Below are 15,889 nucleotides of genomic sequence, written 5' to 3'. Positions count from 1 at the left end.
TACTTTGAACCTAAGACAGAGGGGGGTCCTCTGAGCTCTTTAAGTTTGATTACCCTGTAAGGTTATTTTCCATACTGATTCTACAAAGATGATTTTTACCTTTTTCTTTAATTAAAAGCCTTCTTTTTAAGAACCAGATTGATTTCTCCTTGTTTTAAGATCCAAGGGGGTTTGGATCTGTATTCACCAGGAGTTGGTGAAAGGAAGGAGGGGGGAAGGGTCAATTTCTCCTTGTTTAAGATCCAAGGAGTTTGGATCTGTATTCACCAGGGAATTGGTGAGAGGTTTCTCAAGGCTTCCCAGGGAGGGAATCCAGTGAGAATGGTGGCAGCGGGACCAGAGCTAAGCTGGTAGTTAAGCTTAAAAGTTTTCATGCAGGCCCCTACATTTGTAGCCTAAAGTTCAAAGTGGGGATACAGCCTTGACAGCACCTAAGACAGAGGTGGGGAAACTATGGCCCTCGGGCCACATCCGGCCCACAGGATCGTCCTGCCTGGCCCTTGAGCTCCCGGCCCTAGCTCCCAGCCCCTCCCCTGCTGTCCCTCCTCCCCCACAGCATCACCTTGCTGGTCCACCGCTCCTGCCGGGCAGCACGGCTGACTCCGGCCGGGCTGCGAGCTCCTGCCACTCAGAGCGGCATGGTAAAGGGGCAGGGAGCAGGTTGGATAAGGGGCAGGGGGTCCCAGGGGCCAGTGGACAGGGTGGAGGTTCTGGGGGGGCGGGGCAGTCAGGGGGCGGGAAGTGGGAGGGAGCGGAGTCCAGGCTGTTTGGGGAGGCACAGCCTTCCCTACCCCGCCCTCCATACAGTTTTGCAACCTCGATGTGGCCCTCGAGCCAAAAAGTTTGCCCACCCTTGGCCTAAGAGCACTAGTCATGGACCAGGCCCCATTGTGCTAGACATTGTGCAAACATACAACCCCCCTCTATTACAGACACAGTTTTATGGCTAGAACAGTACTTAGAGTGGTATAGCTCATTCCTGCACAAGGGAATACGTTATATTAGTTTGAGGCACCTTTAGATCCACACTTGGGGTTATATCAGCATATCCCCCTCCCTCCCCCCATGTGTCAACCATGCCTAAATGTTCTGCACATAAAACACCTGCAGGTTTCTAATCTTACACAGAATTATTGAGAAGCAAAGCGTTTGGGGATGAGGATACAATCTGTTTTCCTTGCACCCTCCGGGATTTGAAGTCACAGAAGTTGTATTACCAACGCTTACAAATAATGGCTACCCTTTCATGTATTCTCACACCCAATGCTTGTGCATCTGGCAACTCGTATTCTTCTAGTCATCATTTGAAACTAGGGCCCCTCTCTAATTGATCACAAGATCTAACAGGAGAAGCCCAGTATTAGCACTGCAGTGAAATTCCAACGACTGCACCACGCTTCATATCTTCATGTGCACACCAGTCAAGGCGACGTCCGGGTGAAGGCACCTGGGGGCGAGAGACAAGGGGTCAGGCTCAGCCGCAAGGTCTCATGTTAACAGTGGTCGGTAACAGAGGCAGGGTAGCAAAGGTCACACATTTCAGGAAAAACATATCAAGGAGACGTTAGGTGAAAAATCTGACAAGTTTATTCAAGAACATCTTAGGTCCTTACATGACTCTCACCACTGTTGTGTCTGGGCACCTCACAATCTTTAATGTACTGATCCTCACAACACCCCTGTGAGGTAGGGCAGTGCTATCACCCCCCTTTACAGATAAGGGGGAGAGGCACAGTGGGGGCTTGAACCCAGAACTCCTAAGTCACTGGCTAATGTCACAAGCACTGCATCACTCTTCCACTGATATCAGAAGACGGGGAGCAGAGGGCAAGGAGACCAGTTGAGACCACACTCCTGCCTTTGCACGTGAGAAGCCAATAATGATGGCGGGCGCTTCCTAAGGAAGTCAGGTGCCCAGCTCCTACTGAAATTCAACTGGAGTTCAGCACCTAATTCCCTAAACATCCCTTGACTATCCCAGCCAAATCCTTTGGACGTTTATCTGAAGTGAAAACAGCAGAGGTGCTGGAGAGCAAACAACTCCAGGAGATGGGTTCAACACTGCACTCTGGGAAGTAGGATCACATCTCCCATAGCCACCGGTAGAATTATCTAGTCAATTCCTTGTATGTGGCCCTTGGTAATTTGCTACTTGTTCCACACTTAGCTTGGAGAAAACGTAAAGCTGGTCAGTTAGAGGACACTATCATAGGATGTATTCTGTCCCAACTTCTGCAGGAGCTTGAGATTTCTACCTCTGTCCTTCCACCCCTTGCCAAAATTAGGTCTCTCCCACCTTCTACCTGCTTCTTGCAGGAGATGGAGAAACATTTTCTGTTCAAATTGTTGCAAGACAGAACTAAAAATTAACTGAACAAGAGCAACTTGTTAAAGACCATTGGATCCCATTGATTTCAAAGAGACTACTCACATGCTTAACTTAAGCATGCGCGTAGCTGGATCTCCGGCTGTGCACTCAACATCTTGCAAGATTCAAGCACAAGTCAACAGCAAAGAAAATTTCTGCATCACTTCTGGAAATCCAAGTCTGGGACTTCATTCACCTAGCTTCATCAAACAGTGAAAAGACACTATTTAACTCCTGACTGGCATTCAGGCTTCCACTGGCTACGGTCCTCTTCCTCCAAGTTGTAAGTGGAACTATGTTTAACCAACTCTCAGCACTTGGGAGATAATAAATACCCAGGATCAGCATGGCCTCCAACTGCAGTTTGACTGGGAATTTAGCCACAGTAATCCCCAAGAGTATGCTCATGTTCAAAGCAGGAGAGATTTAGCCTGTGGTAATGTTCTGCTAAGGCAACTTTGTACCAAGAGACTGACGTGTATGCAAGAATTTGGTCCCATCGCCACCATAGTAGATGGAGTTAGTTGGTGTCGTGTGTGAACAGCTGCTTTAGGAAATCGAGTCTGTTCTTCCAGCCTCTGCATGCAGGAGCCAAAACCCAGTACCTGTAAAAGTTTATAATACTTCTCCGATTAAACTAGTTTCTTATTAGCTGAAGTTTGTCAAATATATGTAGACGATAATGGCTGCAGCGTCATTCACCTGCAGCAGGACCAACTCCTCCACTACAAGAGTGGGGCCATCTCTGGAGTGAAACCCAGGCAGGACCCAGGCCTAATGGGCTGAGAAGGCCCCCACCCCCCTCACCTCCACACACCCAGATGCCAATATGAGGAGTGTACTGCCAGAGTAGATCAGGTCCATCCAGCCCCGTATCCAATCAACGATAATAACCCACACCAGACACTGCATAGGAAGGTGCAAGAATCCAGCAGTGAACAATTATGGAATAACTGCCCATAGAGAAAGATGCTTTCTGACCCCAGGCAGGAGGTGAAGATAAAATGCAAAAGGGAGGCCAGTGAGAAACAAGGAATCTGTTAGGAGGAGGAGCAGCAGCAGCCCATTTGTGGATGCTGATGAAGATCACAGAAGCATCTCAACTAGTCCAACCATCAACTTGGATTTCACAGCCAAACCTGAACGGAAATACTCATGAATCAGCTGGGTGTCTCTTCCACAGTCAGACGTACAGAAACGTGTATTACCAAAAGGCAGCATCATTCCAGCGCAAAATGCTCCGCAAAGAGATCGTCCTTCTTGCCAAACAATCCTCTCACTTGTTCAAACTCCAGGGGCATGCTGGTGGCTTTTTTCTTTAGCTCTCTATCGAAAAGCTATTTAAACAAAGTCAAATGCAATTTGGGTTTCATTAGAACTCTGTAGCAAAAGGGGATTTTTTTTGGCTATACAAATTCCAGTCACGCAAGGCCAGACATTTATCCCCACACCCAGAGCAGGAAAGGGGAAAGCCAGGGATTCTCGAGGCCTTTTTGGTTATGTGACAACAGGGGGAAAAAGAAACTGTTTTTAAAGGAGGCCCCACAGAAGCAGATGGAGGTTTAAGGGAGCTGCACCCTTTATCTCACCACACAAGGAACAAAGTGAAGGCAGCACCAAGCAATGCATGGAAAGCAAAATTCACCCCCAATGCAAAGGCCCAGGCACTTAAGCCCTAACAAGGGGCTGATGTAGTGCTCAGAGCTCTGGGCAGCTCCTCTGCCTCACGGCGGCTGCAGCAGCGCGCTCCAATATGAGAAGGTGGGAGGGGGGAAATATTTTGACAGCTGGGATTTCTCCGGGACAGACTAGAGCTGGCAGATGAGTATTAAACTAGCAACAAGTTGGCTGGTGTAATCAGGCCCTGCTGCTGTCACAGCCTCCCAGCTTCCACTCCTGCATCCCTCCCACCAGGCAGGCAGAGCAGAGCTTAGCGCCTCGCAGAGCCTGGCTACCAATTCAACCTGGACAGCAGGTGCTGCAGTTGAGCAGCCCACGGCTAGCCCCTGCACGACGTGATCTAACCCGAGCCCCCATCCATGGTTAGTGTTCAAACACACACCCAGCGAACAACCCTACCTCATAGGCAGATAGCTCCAGGAGCTCCGATATGTCATCCTCTAGTTCAGACAGCGACTGGTTCACAACGGCAGCTGCTTGGGCCACATCAGGGTGATAGTGGCTCTGAAGGGTCTGAAGCACCAAGAAGAACTAGGTACATTCTATAATCAGGGGAGGGCGAGACGAGTCCATCGGGCTTCCCCACCCCCACTGCTGGCATCTGAACCTCTGCTGATCAGTTACAGCAACAGCTTCGTCTGACTAAGGCCCACATCCTCAAAGGTATTTAGGTGCCTAATGCCCATGGGAGTTAGGGGCCTTATTGCCTGAGCAACAGTGATAGGTCTGCTGCTCTTCCCACCTTCAGCATCGATGCAGAGCATCTAGAAATCCAGCCTCCTGCCACCTTCCATGCGGTCAGCAGCCCTTTAATCCAGGGAAACCCTGCATAGGGACACTGGTTAGCATTAGGAAGGGACTGACTGGAGAGAACTACAGGGCACTGCCTGTGTCCATCACAACCGAGGTCAGGCTCCCACAAACAGTTTCCTGCAGGCTTCCTCCCTTATGCAAAAGCCCGACGGAATTGAAACCGGAAATGATAACCTCGCTGTAGAGTTTTAGAGCCACCACACAGAATTTAATCCATTCTACCTGGCTAGAGAATCCCACGGGAGGATTCAAAGAAAAGGGGGAAGGGAATAACCTTCTACAGATTTTCAGTTCCACAGAGCCCAACTGGATTCGTCCCAATTAAACTCCACAAGGGTTTTTAGTGGGATCATTTTTACCCCGGCCCTAATGTCTTGCTTATTCCGTGCAGGATATTTGCTGCTCTCAGTACCATCCTCTGCAGCTAATTGCATGCCTCTGGTTGTGTGGCCAGACAGACTGGCACGTAAGGATCATTTCCTCCACAGAACTACAGCCCAGCTCTTGTGCATGTGAAATAATTTGCCTCTTGCCCTTCAGTTCCTATCGTCATGGAAATAGGACACTGGCCAGGAAGTCCGCTCATTTCCAACCATGTTCCTTGAAGTGACACCTCCCACTGTAAGTCATGCAGTGAAGGGGGAGGGTGGGAAGTAAGCAAAGGGGGGGGGGCAGGAGGGGGCTCTGTGTCCTGCACAAGTCAGGTTATTGGAGGACTTACCTGTAGCTCCCACAGCGAGCTCTCCAAAGCCCTGCTTTCGGACGGCTCTTCCTCATCCATAATGTATGGATCTTCCGACAGCTCTGAGAGAGATTAATAGGAACATCTATAACGCACAACTAATAGCTTCCCTGTATGGGGATACACGCACCATCAGGGACACACGGCAGAACCAGAGAGCAATGGGCACAGCTAGACTGGGATAAGAAACCAAATCCGACACGCCTGTGGCTGAAGAATAAGCCTGCACTGATGTGACCTGGCAGACCTCGGGGCTGTTTGCACTCCAAACCGTGGCTAACTCTGCTGAATTGTAACAAGTCCAGGAGCGGACTGAGAACTGGAGGCAAGATGCCAGAATGGTTTGAAGTGAAGACAGGAGTCTCACACAGCCCCAGCTTGTCACTCATGTTGCTCAAAACCATCATCAACCGGTTCACAGAAAAGGCAATAAAGACACTGGAGGCTGTTAAGCCAACCCGGTGGGAGAAATACTGGGAACTAAGGAAAGACTGAGCATATTTATTCATATCCAAAGCAAATGTTATTCTTTATATCGAGCACAATAAAGTCTGCCCCAGGGCATCCAAGAAATAGATTAAAAGGGCTTTAAACACCTACAGACTTGAACATTTTCAAGTGACTAGTGATTCTGTGTGGCCAATTTGAAACCTGATGTCCAGAAAGTGCCAAGCAGCCACCTCTAAAAATCAGGCCCTTTAAAGCGTCTCAACGTGGGCACCAAAAAGCACCAGCTGTGTGTCCACATATCCATCCACACAGACCTCCTCTGAAAGCATTTATTTAGATGGACACCTAGAGAATGGCAAGTTTAGCAGCTAGGTCTCAGCACAAGGGATCTACTTACCAGGCCTTGCTCCAGAACCCTTTGGTTTCTAGATTTCTTGGTTCTTTTAAAATATATTCCGGCACCACAGTGCGATTGGGTGTGTGTGTGTGTGTAACAGGGCATCTGGTGCGTGAATGTATCAGTCCCTGAGCCCACTCAAACTGGGAGTTGGCACAGCAGGGCCACACGCCTGCCTCTAGTCATGAGCCCTGCAGACATTTTCAAATAGGGCTTCCTGCCTCTAAGGCAGAGAAACAGATAGGGAGTCCTAGCATCAGGGAAGGACCTAGCAGGAGCTCTGTGCCTCTACTGGGTGGGATGACTGAGAGGAAGACACCGGCAAGAAGCAACAGCTGGCTGGAGAGGACTGGGGAGCTTTGATAGATGGGCCATGAGGACTGTGAAACCCTGGAGACAAACAAGGGACACAGAGACTACTCTGAATCTTTGTTAATAAAACGCCAGGAAGGGACCCAGAGATGGGATTTCACCTTCCCCAGCTGGTGGATTGGCCCCTTTGTGAACGCTTTGTAGAGTACTGCAAGCCCGCTCTCCGTTCCCCTATTACCTTCAGGCCCGCCGGGTCTGTGCACAAGAACCTTGCAAGCTGGGTGCCTCCGGAAAAGATTGCAGATGAAGGGAATGACCATGAGCAAAGCCTGGGGAGGAGCGGTGAGGGCCAACCTAGAGAGGCGCTTTATGAACGCTGCCACCAGGTACGCTGGCAAGTGCCTATTGGAAACAAGAGAGACCAAGAAGATATGCAAGTGTCAAAGCCTTAGCTAGCATCTAGCAGGCGACTGCAGCACGTGGCTCCTAAAATCTGATCCAGACACAACACAGGCAGTCGCTGACAGCACGTCTTCATGCTGATGTGACCTTCTGGGACAGTCCAATGTAAAAATGCTACAAGCAAAAAATGTAACCTTTTCTTTTAGCTTCTTTTAATTGGAGCCTGGCACCCAAGTCCCAGTGAAAGTCAATGAGTCGTGCACCACGTTGCCATCCACCGACGTTTGTGCTCCATGCCTAGAATCTCAAATTTCCCTGATCTCCAATAAAACTTATCTGTCATCTCCCCCTCCCCCCCAATCTTTTGATCTGCATCTGTGGCATCTCTTTATGGACATTTCCAACAGAGACTGACTCGTAGCTTTGTATGTGGTAATTTGTACAGGCATTTGCTAATTTGTGAGTTGACTTTGTAACCTCAATAATGTTCTTTAAATGAAGTTTTGTGTGTGTGTGTGTAATTGGTACATAGGCCATGGTGATACGTTTATGAAATATCTTTAGGACTAAGGTGAGTGTTCCAATTGTCAATGAAGACCAAACCTGTCTGCAATGCGTATATGACATTTTTCCTTATTTTTACTAACCAATTCCATTTTACTTCACCCATCAGCCAATCTAGGCACTTCCTCTGGGACAGGAGAGCTAGGATTAAGGATGATGAGTTACAGCTATTCAGTCTTGTGGCCTAATACACACAGAAATTCATACGGATTTTCTAGTGGTAAATCACAAACTGTTACTCTTGGTGTATGTCATCGGTGCAGCAGTGATAGAAATATAGCCTTAAATTGGCAGGTTGTTTATCTAGCTTCTTCCTTCCATGCACTGAACTGACAGTGTTAAGACAGGCTGTTGAACCCCTTTGTATGAAAGGCCAGCAACTTCTCAATGGCTTTACCGCCTAAGGCCTGCAAAACCTTGCCAGTGCTCTGTAAGTTACTCTTGAATGGCACACTTGCTACTAAAGCCAGAGAGAGAACGCTATTTGCTCAGCACTTCCAGTTACTGGTTTAAAAGGGCAGCCAGCTGAACTGAAGAGCAGCATAAGCACATAAGGGACTGCAGATAACATTCAGATACACAACCGCACTTTTACCCTTTTCATCTATCCAGGCATGACGACAAATCTTCAAAAATTCGGCATGTGCAAAATGAGGGAACAAGACTAAGTCACGTTCTCAAGCCCAGTTTCCTACATGAGGCTAACAAGAATCTGATCCTACAGACACAGCAAAATACATTTAATCAGCGTGCAAAGGGGACTGTTCAAGGGCAGTCTCTGGTTGGACAGAAACGCAAGGGGAAAATAACTGGTCAAATATTATAAAAAGGGTACTTACGATGAAGACAAAAATAAATCCGCTAAATGGAAAAACCGGGCTCGGTACTTCACGTGGTATATGGAGGGGTCTAAGAGGCTGTACAGCTTTTTGTAAAAGTCGGGGTATTCCCTGTTAGAAAAAGCAAACAGATATGTGCAAATTCTTGATTTGTAAGTGACTTGGAGGCACACTGTCGCTCTGTGGCGTTCCTTATACCCTAACCTCAGATCCTGTCCCTTCTCTAGGGCACCCTCATTTGGCCTCTTTCAACTGAGCTGCCAGATGGAGGCTCCTCTCCCCAGACACCAAAAAAAAATGGTAAGGTGAGTTTTGTGCTTTTCGTAGGTGCTGCCCGGACAGCTTTGTCGCCTGGAGTTCTCATTGGCTTGAGCGAGCTCCACTGAAGTCAACGGCAAAGCTCCCATTGATGACAATGGCTCAGGATCACTGACAGAGGCAATGCACGCTCCCACCCACGGCAAACATGACTTCACCTTTTCCTGGAGGGGCAATTAAGTCTTCATGCCCATTCACCCCTTGCCCAAACTGCTGACAAGACAATGGTGGGTTGTGCAACAGGGACCAGAGAAGTGGACTGAGATGCCCAAAGTCACCAAGGCTCAGATGTGAAGAGAGAGAGAAGTCGTAGAACAAAGGACGCCTCAAAAAGCAAAGTGAACTCATTCATGGAGCAGCAGGTGGTGGGGGTGGGGAGAGGCTGGCAGAAGGGCTGGTGCCTATTCAGGGATGATTTACAACCATAGAGAAAGAGCAAATTCACCCCATCCTACAATGCACACAAGCATCTTGTCTCCTTTTCTCCCCCTCTCAGGGATCACGTCACAACTGGGAGTTTTTCAGCTCAAACCCACACCATGAGTCCTGCTTCACTACCCTCTGAGAAATGTGTCCCAGATCTCTCTGATGCGAGCTACAACCACCTCCAAGGATGTGACTCAGGCCTTATGAAAACATATTACAATACCCTCTAGTAACAGCCCCAAATCCTGCAGCGTCCTTCTGAAAACTGCAGCGCTTTGCACAAGTGGGGCTAGATTTTCAAGGGCTCTGCACTCACCTCTTCAGAGGGGTTCAGTTTCCATTTAGGCATTTAAAGTAAGGCCCAGATTATCAAACGAGCCCAACCCCCAACGGGATGAACCCTAATGCAGAAGCCTGCAGTACTTTGCTTTTTAATGAGGGAATTTTAGAGCACAGGGAACTGGGGAATCCATGTCAGTCCCTTTTATATATAAACAAGGAACTGCAAAACTCTACTCAAACAAAACACTTTCCCCTTTAAACAAGATGATGTTTTTTTTACTTACAGGTTATGCTGATGAATCAGAACAAATAACCCATTTAAGGCTAGAAGACTGATTGCTCCACCTATAAAAGAGCAAAGTGGGATAGTAAGATCTAGCAAAGCTGACAGGTCATCACAGGTCTCTGTAGCAAACATTAACGGAAACACACCCCGAAGGGACACAAAATTCAGAGCACTCGAAACTGAAGCAATTAACCTATGTGAAACCCCCCAGTGTAATGACGGGCTGTAAAATTCAAGGGATGTGAATTCAACTAAAGGCTTCCAGAGACTCACAAATCACTTAAAGAGCTTTTTCCTACTGACTGATTTTAGCTCTAGTTAAAAGGATACAGCCACAAAGAGAGAGGAGCTGAAAGAGGCACAGTAACGCTGGCCTAATCCCCCCCACGAGGGTAATGTCTGGAGACAAAGAGATTGCCTTGGAATTAACAGTTCCGCAGGAAAGGGGTGCATCTTATATTTAAACACAGCTAAGTTGGAAGCTTAGCTTGTTTCACAACAGCATTGGTTGAACTCGATGGTTTAAGAGATCTTTCTGGTACACGCCTCAATCTAAAGCTCTGAGCAGAATCTTCTTGTGTACAAAGAACAGGAATAAAAAGTTATTTCTCAGAACCCCAACAGGTACTGGCAACCAATTTGGTTTATTTCTCTTTACCTCACCCTCAAGGATCCTGAAGTTTTATCTATTTTCCCTGCTTTCCTCAAGGTTGTTTCCCACCTTCCAGCCAAACGCAACGCACCCCTACTGAATCAGCCAGATGGGTCCCTCTTTAAATCGTCCCCCGAACAGGCAGAGGGGATGCAGCTTTCTCAGCCCACCCATACCATACTGTAAAGAAAAACACAGTAACACCATGGTCCTTTGTCATTCCCCAAGATTCACAGAAGTCTATTTCTCTACCCACCTATGTCATAGGCGACTGTCAGGAAGTCTATCATAAGGGTGGGTTCATTCAGGTGAGGCAGGATAGAGTCGTGCAAAATTACAAGAACCTTTTTGTAAAGGCCGGTGGGTAGCTGTGAAGGTGGAAACATCACATTAAACACTTGTTGCAGAGAAGAATTCAGAGAAGAGAAACAACACCTAATTAAAGGCTAGAAGGGTTGACACAGGAAGAAAACTGGAAAGGGCTAGACAGATATAGCATAGTTCAGAGACAAAAGTCCCAATCCTGTGCCTGCAGAGACCTCCTGTGAAATCAATGAAGCTCTCTGCAGGGCTCTGTTCTCATAGAGTGACTTGCCGGGTCAAGGCCCATAGCAGGATAGGACAGCTGGCTTCCATTATTTTAAGGGTGTAGGTATCAAACAGGGAGATGAACTCTATAGGGTGACATGGGGCTGATATTAAGGAAATGAAAAACATTTGGGGTTTATGAGCGGGTGGGTGGAGCTACGCGACAGAGATGGCCTCAATTCAGCATCTAAACCCAAATCACAAGCAAAAGTAAATGTGTCTGCTCTTATCCAGTCCCCCAGGGCATCTGTTCACACCAACACTGGCTGGAATTTGGGGGGCATGTGATAAATGAAGGGGGGGGAGGGGTAGCTCCCTTTTATGGACACCAAGCCAGCCAGTTAGCTGTAAAATCCCTCTTGGTAGATGTTCTCTGCTTGCTTTACCCATAAAGGGTTAAAAAGTCCCCCAGGTAAAGAAAAGGGAGTGGGCACCTGACCAAAAGAGCCAATGAGAAGGCTAGAACTTTTTAAAATTGGGACAGAAGCTTTCCCTTTGTGTCTGTTGTGGTTCTCCGAAAGAGGGGAACAGAGGGCAGCAAAAATGCTGTGTAAAGTTTAAACCAGGTATGAAAAATCATCTTCCATACCTAGAAGGATTCATTGGGACAGGGAATGTTTAGATAGAGGCAATCAGGTTTATTTCTTTATTTTGGCTTGTGAATCTCCTCTGTGCTAACCCCAGATGCTTTTGTTTGCTTGTAACCTTTAAGCTGAACCGCCAAGAAAGCTATTTTGGGTGATTAATTTTTGGAATTGCTCTTTAAAAATCTAGCAGAAGCCTAAGTTCCAAATGTATTTTCTTCCTTTTTGTTTTTAATAAAATTTATCTTTTTTAAGAACAGGATTGGATTTTTGGTGTTCTAACAGGTTTGTGCATGTTGTTTGATTAGCTCATAACAGCTAATTTCCTTGTTTTCTTTCTCAGATCTTCCCCCTGGGTTCAAAGGGGTTTTTTTGCATTTGGGTGGTGGCAGCATTTACCAAGCCAAGGTCAGAGAGAAGCTGTAACCTTGGGAGTTTAATACAAGCCTGAAGTGGCAAGCATTAATTTTTAAAATCCTTGCGGGCCCCCAACTTCTGCACTCAAAGTGCCAGAGTGGGGAATCAGCCTGTTAATCAGTGTGTTAAGTTGCGTGGATGATTTGAAGAAAATTCCAGGACCGCAATAGCAGCAAGAGTTAGATGAGGCTAGATTAAAGCAATAAAGGCCAGCTCACACTCACCTTGTGTTTAAGAAAGCCAAGCCACATCCTTTCAAAAGCCCGCTTATGCTCCTGAAAACAAAAATGCAAACACTGAGCTAAACATACTGATGAAGAGAAAGTTCTACTCTGCCAATTATCAAATGAAGTGTTACCTTTAGCTTTGATACCTTCCATTCTTCCTGGTTAGCTGTTTAAGGGAAAAAAGCAAGACAAATAGTTAACCTGAAATTACCAAAAAAACGACACCTTTCCACTGGCCCTTTTCAAATAGCTACACCGTAATTATTACAGTGAGCCAAGCACATCTGAGTTCAATTTTATTTCAGGCTGAATCTACACGGAGCTGTGGACATTTGAAAAGCTTTTCACTTCAGATAGCACTAATCCAATTGTTCTCATGCAGATTTAAACAAAGACGAGTTAAACAAGGTATGATTTTCTCATGGACACTTTGCCCAATTAAGCAGGTTTGGATGTTTCAAAGCTTTATAAAAGATCTCTCACTACAGCTCCCGCACACCATGGTTTGTCTTTCCTCAAGAGCATGTCTCTCTATTAGCAGCTGGAGATGATGCCTCCATAAAAGGTGATCCGGGCAGCAGAGGAGGGTAGGTCCTCAAAAGCAGTTTTAAAAAAGGTCTGTAGAATGTTTTCTTTTTTAAATACACCCTCATGAGTGTGTAGAATACTTCATTTTAAAGTTCTGCACTGCAGAAGTTGGATTTTGTTACATTTGGTGTCATTCTAATCACATTAGCGAGTTCTAACAAGCAAACACTCATAAGCATGCTTTCCCCCTCTACTCAGACGCCATCACATGAAGCTAACAGCAACACTACAAAATCCACTAACCTTGCTTTACCATGAAATTGACCACCTCATTCTCTTTGCTTGGCATGCTAATTGATGAAATGAGGGAAAATACATTCTGCTGGTAAACTGGAAGCGGAACCTGGGGCGGGCGGGGGAGGGGAGGGAAGCACATGAATAAGTAAGAGTTGCACAAAGGATCAGTGACTTGAACATTAGTCCATTTTACACGCAATGATAGCATTTAACTAGAAAAAAAACATTAAAACAAAGCTCTGGATGTTCGAATCAGAGACACATCAACATTAGAATCATTCTTACAAACTCTCCCAGTCTTAAATTTTGCTGGTTTGTCTAATATAAAACCTGAGTCTGAACTAACCCTTGTTTTACAAAACAAAAACTTGGCTGCTGCTGATAGAAAAAACAAACCGACTGTGTTTGCCCAATAGAGAATGAAGCAAAAATCAAAACCTTCTATCTGAGCCCTCCAGATTGCTCAGGTTTGGCTCAATCAGAACGCAGTACCCAATCAAGGAGGTTTTGCAAAGGAATCCAGAAAAACATGCCTAGTTAAAATGGAGGACAGCGTTCTGTAAACCTGGCATACAAATAAAATAGGAAAAAGCTCATGGCACGCAAAGGAGCACACATCTCTCTCTAGCTCTCAGACACGAACACTGGGACCATGAAGGGCATTCCAGGTATGGTTGGAGAACCCCAGACCCTCACTTCGCCTACAAGCTGCAGCTTCCAAACTGAGGGGTACCCAGACCCACTTCAACTGTAATATTCAAAGCACCTCTTTTGTCTTCTGCATGACTTGTCCAATATTTTCAGCGACAGCCTTCATCACAAAGTACCGAATGTCATCATACTCCAGGTATTCTTGGAAACGTGAAATCAGGAGCGAAGAGTCCTCTTCACAAGGGATTAAGTTCTCCACAACTAACTAACAAAGGGTTTTGAAAAAAAGCAGCATGTCAATATCTATTATACACAAACACTAACAGAGAGATTTTTGTTAGCCATGAGCTACCCCAGACCTCTGTTATCTCAGAAAACATCAGAAAGTCAGTGCCTAGACTTCTATGGCATCTGAGGATGAACATATGTCCCCAATGTCTAGGTTCTGTGCATGACACAGAATAGTTGACATCAACTACTTTGAAGTTTTGCCACTCACTTTTAAAAGCTCAAGAGGGAAACTGAAACTCCCCTTCCATTCTGCTTTGACCAAAGGGTATTTCCCTTCCAACTCAACAAACTTCATGAGGGTAGCGAGTGATAATTCCTTTAAAGGAGACAAAAGAAAGATTAAAAAAAAACCCACAATAAATCTTAGAGACGTTCACTCTAGTCAGGATGAATAGGACACTAGGACAACAACAGAAGTCTCAGCTATATATGACAGCATTGGAGGTGCTATTTGAGGGAGGAAGGCAAGAGTCTTTATGACAGCAGTGGGCAACCTGCGGCCCATCAGGGTAATCTGATTGCGGGCCGTGACCGTCTGCAGGCACAGGCCCCCGCAGCTCCCAGTGGCCGCGCTTTGCTGTTCCCGGCAAATGGGCGCTGCAGGAAGCGGCGGGCAGCAGGTCCCTGGGGAGTCACCTATTGAAGCAAATATCTTCCCCTGTGTTCACCTCAAAAGCATCCCATCTAAGTATTGTCCCTACCTATTTTGCAAGTTCTGGAAGGGACACCAGGCACAAGGCAGCATATTATTAAACTAACAAAACTTACCTTGACCTGAAAAGATTCATGGCCCATCAGCTCTACCAAGCAGTTGACACAACTGTTATAACGATGCCTCATCCATATTTTGTACTTGTCTTCTGCACTGTAGTTATCTGAAGGGCAAAATACAAAGAGAGAGGCTTCTGAATGCCCACGGGCATGACTGAAATGGAGCAAATCAGAGAAGTTAATGTGGTTTCTGACAGTCCTGCTCAGGGAGGGAAGCAGTCTAAGGGTTACAGCTGGCAACAGGCATTACAAGGCATGTTCCGTCCTTTGTTCAGGATCTAACTCAATCAGTGAGCTTAGGCAAGTTACAACCCCCATAGGCCTCAATTTATCCATTTGTAAAACACAAATCTCTGGCATCTTCTATCTGAGGCTCCCAAAGTGCATTAACGTTAAGCCTCAATCTACGCTGTGGGATAAGGAGGCCTTTATCCCCATTTTAGTTAGCAAGCTGCCGTGCAGATAGGGGAAGTGACCTGCCCAAGGTCGCACAGGAAAGTCTGTGGCAGACCAGGGAACAGAATCCAGATCTCCTGGCTCCAAGTCAGGCGCTTTTGTTACAAGCTCATCCTTTCCAAATGGTGACTAAGGGCTTGGCAACACTTGCAGATGTAGAGTGCTGGGAGTTAAACCAGCCTTCGGAGACCGCAGCAGGGAAAACGCTGCCGTGTGTTTACGCTGTCAGCTGCAAGCACACTGGCGTGGCCACATTAGCAGCTCTTGCAACGCCAGTGTGCAAGTGGCTGCAACGTGCTTTTCAAATGGGGGAGGAGGGTGGAGTGTGACAGGGAGTGTGTTGTGTGTATGTGGGGGGAGAGACTGTGTTTTGGGGGGCTGAGAGCATGTCAGCATGCTGTCTTGTACGTTCAGACAGCAGCAGCAGACTCCTCCCCCCCCCCCCCCCCCACAAACCCCCAACAGCAGCATTCCACACTAATGGTTTGCTTTGTCCCGGAGCGGATAAGCATGCCGGCTGTCAGAAACGGAGCTTTGAAGTGGATATC

The 15,889-nt window shown here is 46.8% G+C and overlaps 1 protein-coding gene across 4 annotated transcripts; it reads right to left on the bottom strand.

Moving 5' to 3' along the window:
* Positions 1 to 854: 854 nt before the first annotated feature.
* NOC4L (nucleolar complex associated 4 homolog) lies at positions 855 to 14,986 on the bottom strand. Of its 4 annotated transcripts, none has more exons than XM_024218310.3 (14): positions 14,883 to 14,986; positions 14,323 to 14,430; positions 13,939 to 14,088; positions 13,179 to 13,278; positions 12,479 to 12,513; positions 12,345 to 12,395; positions 10,788 to 10,899; positions 9,878 to 9,938; positions 8,568 to 8,678; positions 7,001 to 7,164; positions 5,583 to 5,665; positions 4,448 to 4,561; positions 3,562 to 3,705; positions 1,360 to 1,447 (listed from the first exon to the last, which is right to left on the bottom strand). In XM_024218310.3, exons 1-13 carry the CDS (start codon positions 14,952 to 14,954, stop codon positions 3,589 to 3,591), a joined length of 1,278 nt encoding a protein of 425 aa, XP_024074078.2. In that variant the 5' UTR covers positions 14,955 to 14,986; the 3' UTR covers positions 1,360 to 1,447; positions 3,562 to 3,588. The 4 variants fall into 4 exon arrangements, with proteins under 4 accessions (XP_029768505.1, XP_024074078.2, XP_024074077.2 ...); XM_024218309.3 differs by having other exon boundaries at positions 3,577 to 3,705; XM_029912645.1 differs by lacking the exon at positions 3,562 to 3,705 and having other exon boundaries at positions 855 to 1,447.
* Positions 14,987 to 15,889: the final 903 nt, after the last annotated feature.

This window comes from Terrapene carolina, unplaced genomic scaffold, assembly GCF_002925995.2.
Source record: "Terrapene carolina triunguis isolate 2854851 unplaced genomic scaffold, T_m_triunguis-2.0 Scaffold234, whole genome shotgun sequence".
In the NCBI taxonomy this organism is placed as follows: Eukaryota; Metazoa; Chordata; order Testudines; family Emydidae; genus Terrapene; species Terrapene triunguis.
Note: the sequence above shows the minus strand (reverse complement) of the source record. Positions and strands in the feature narration are given on the sequence as shown.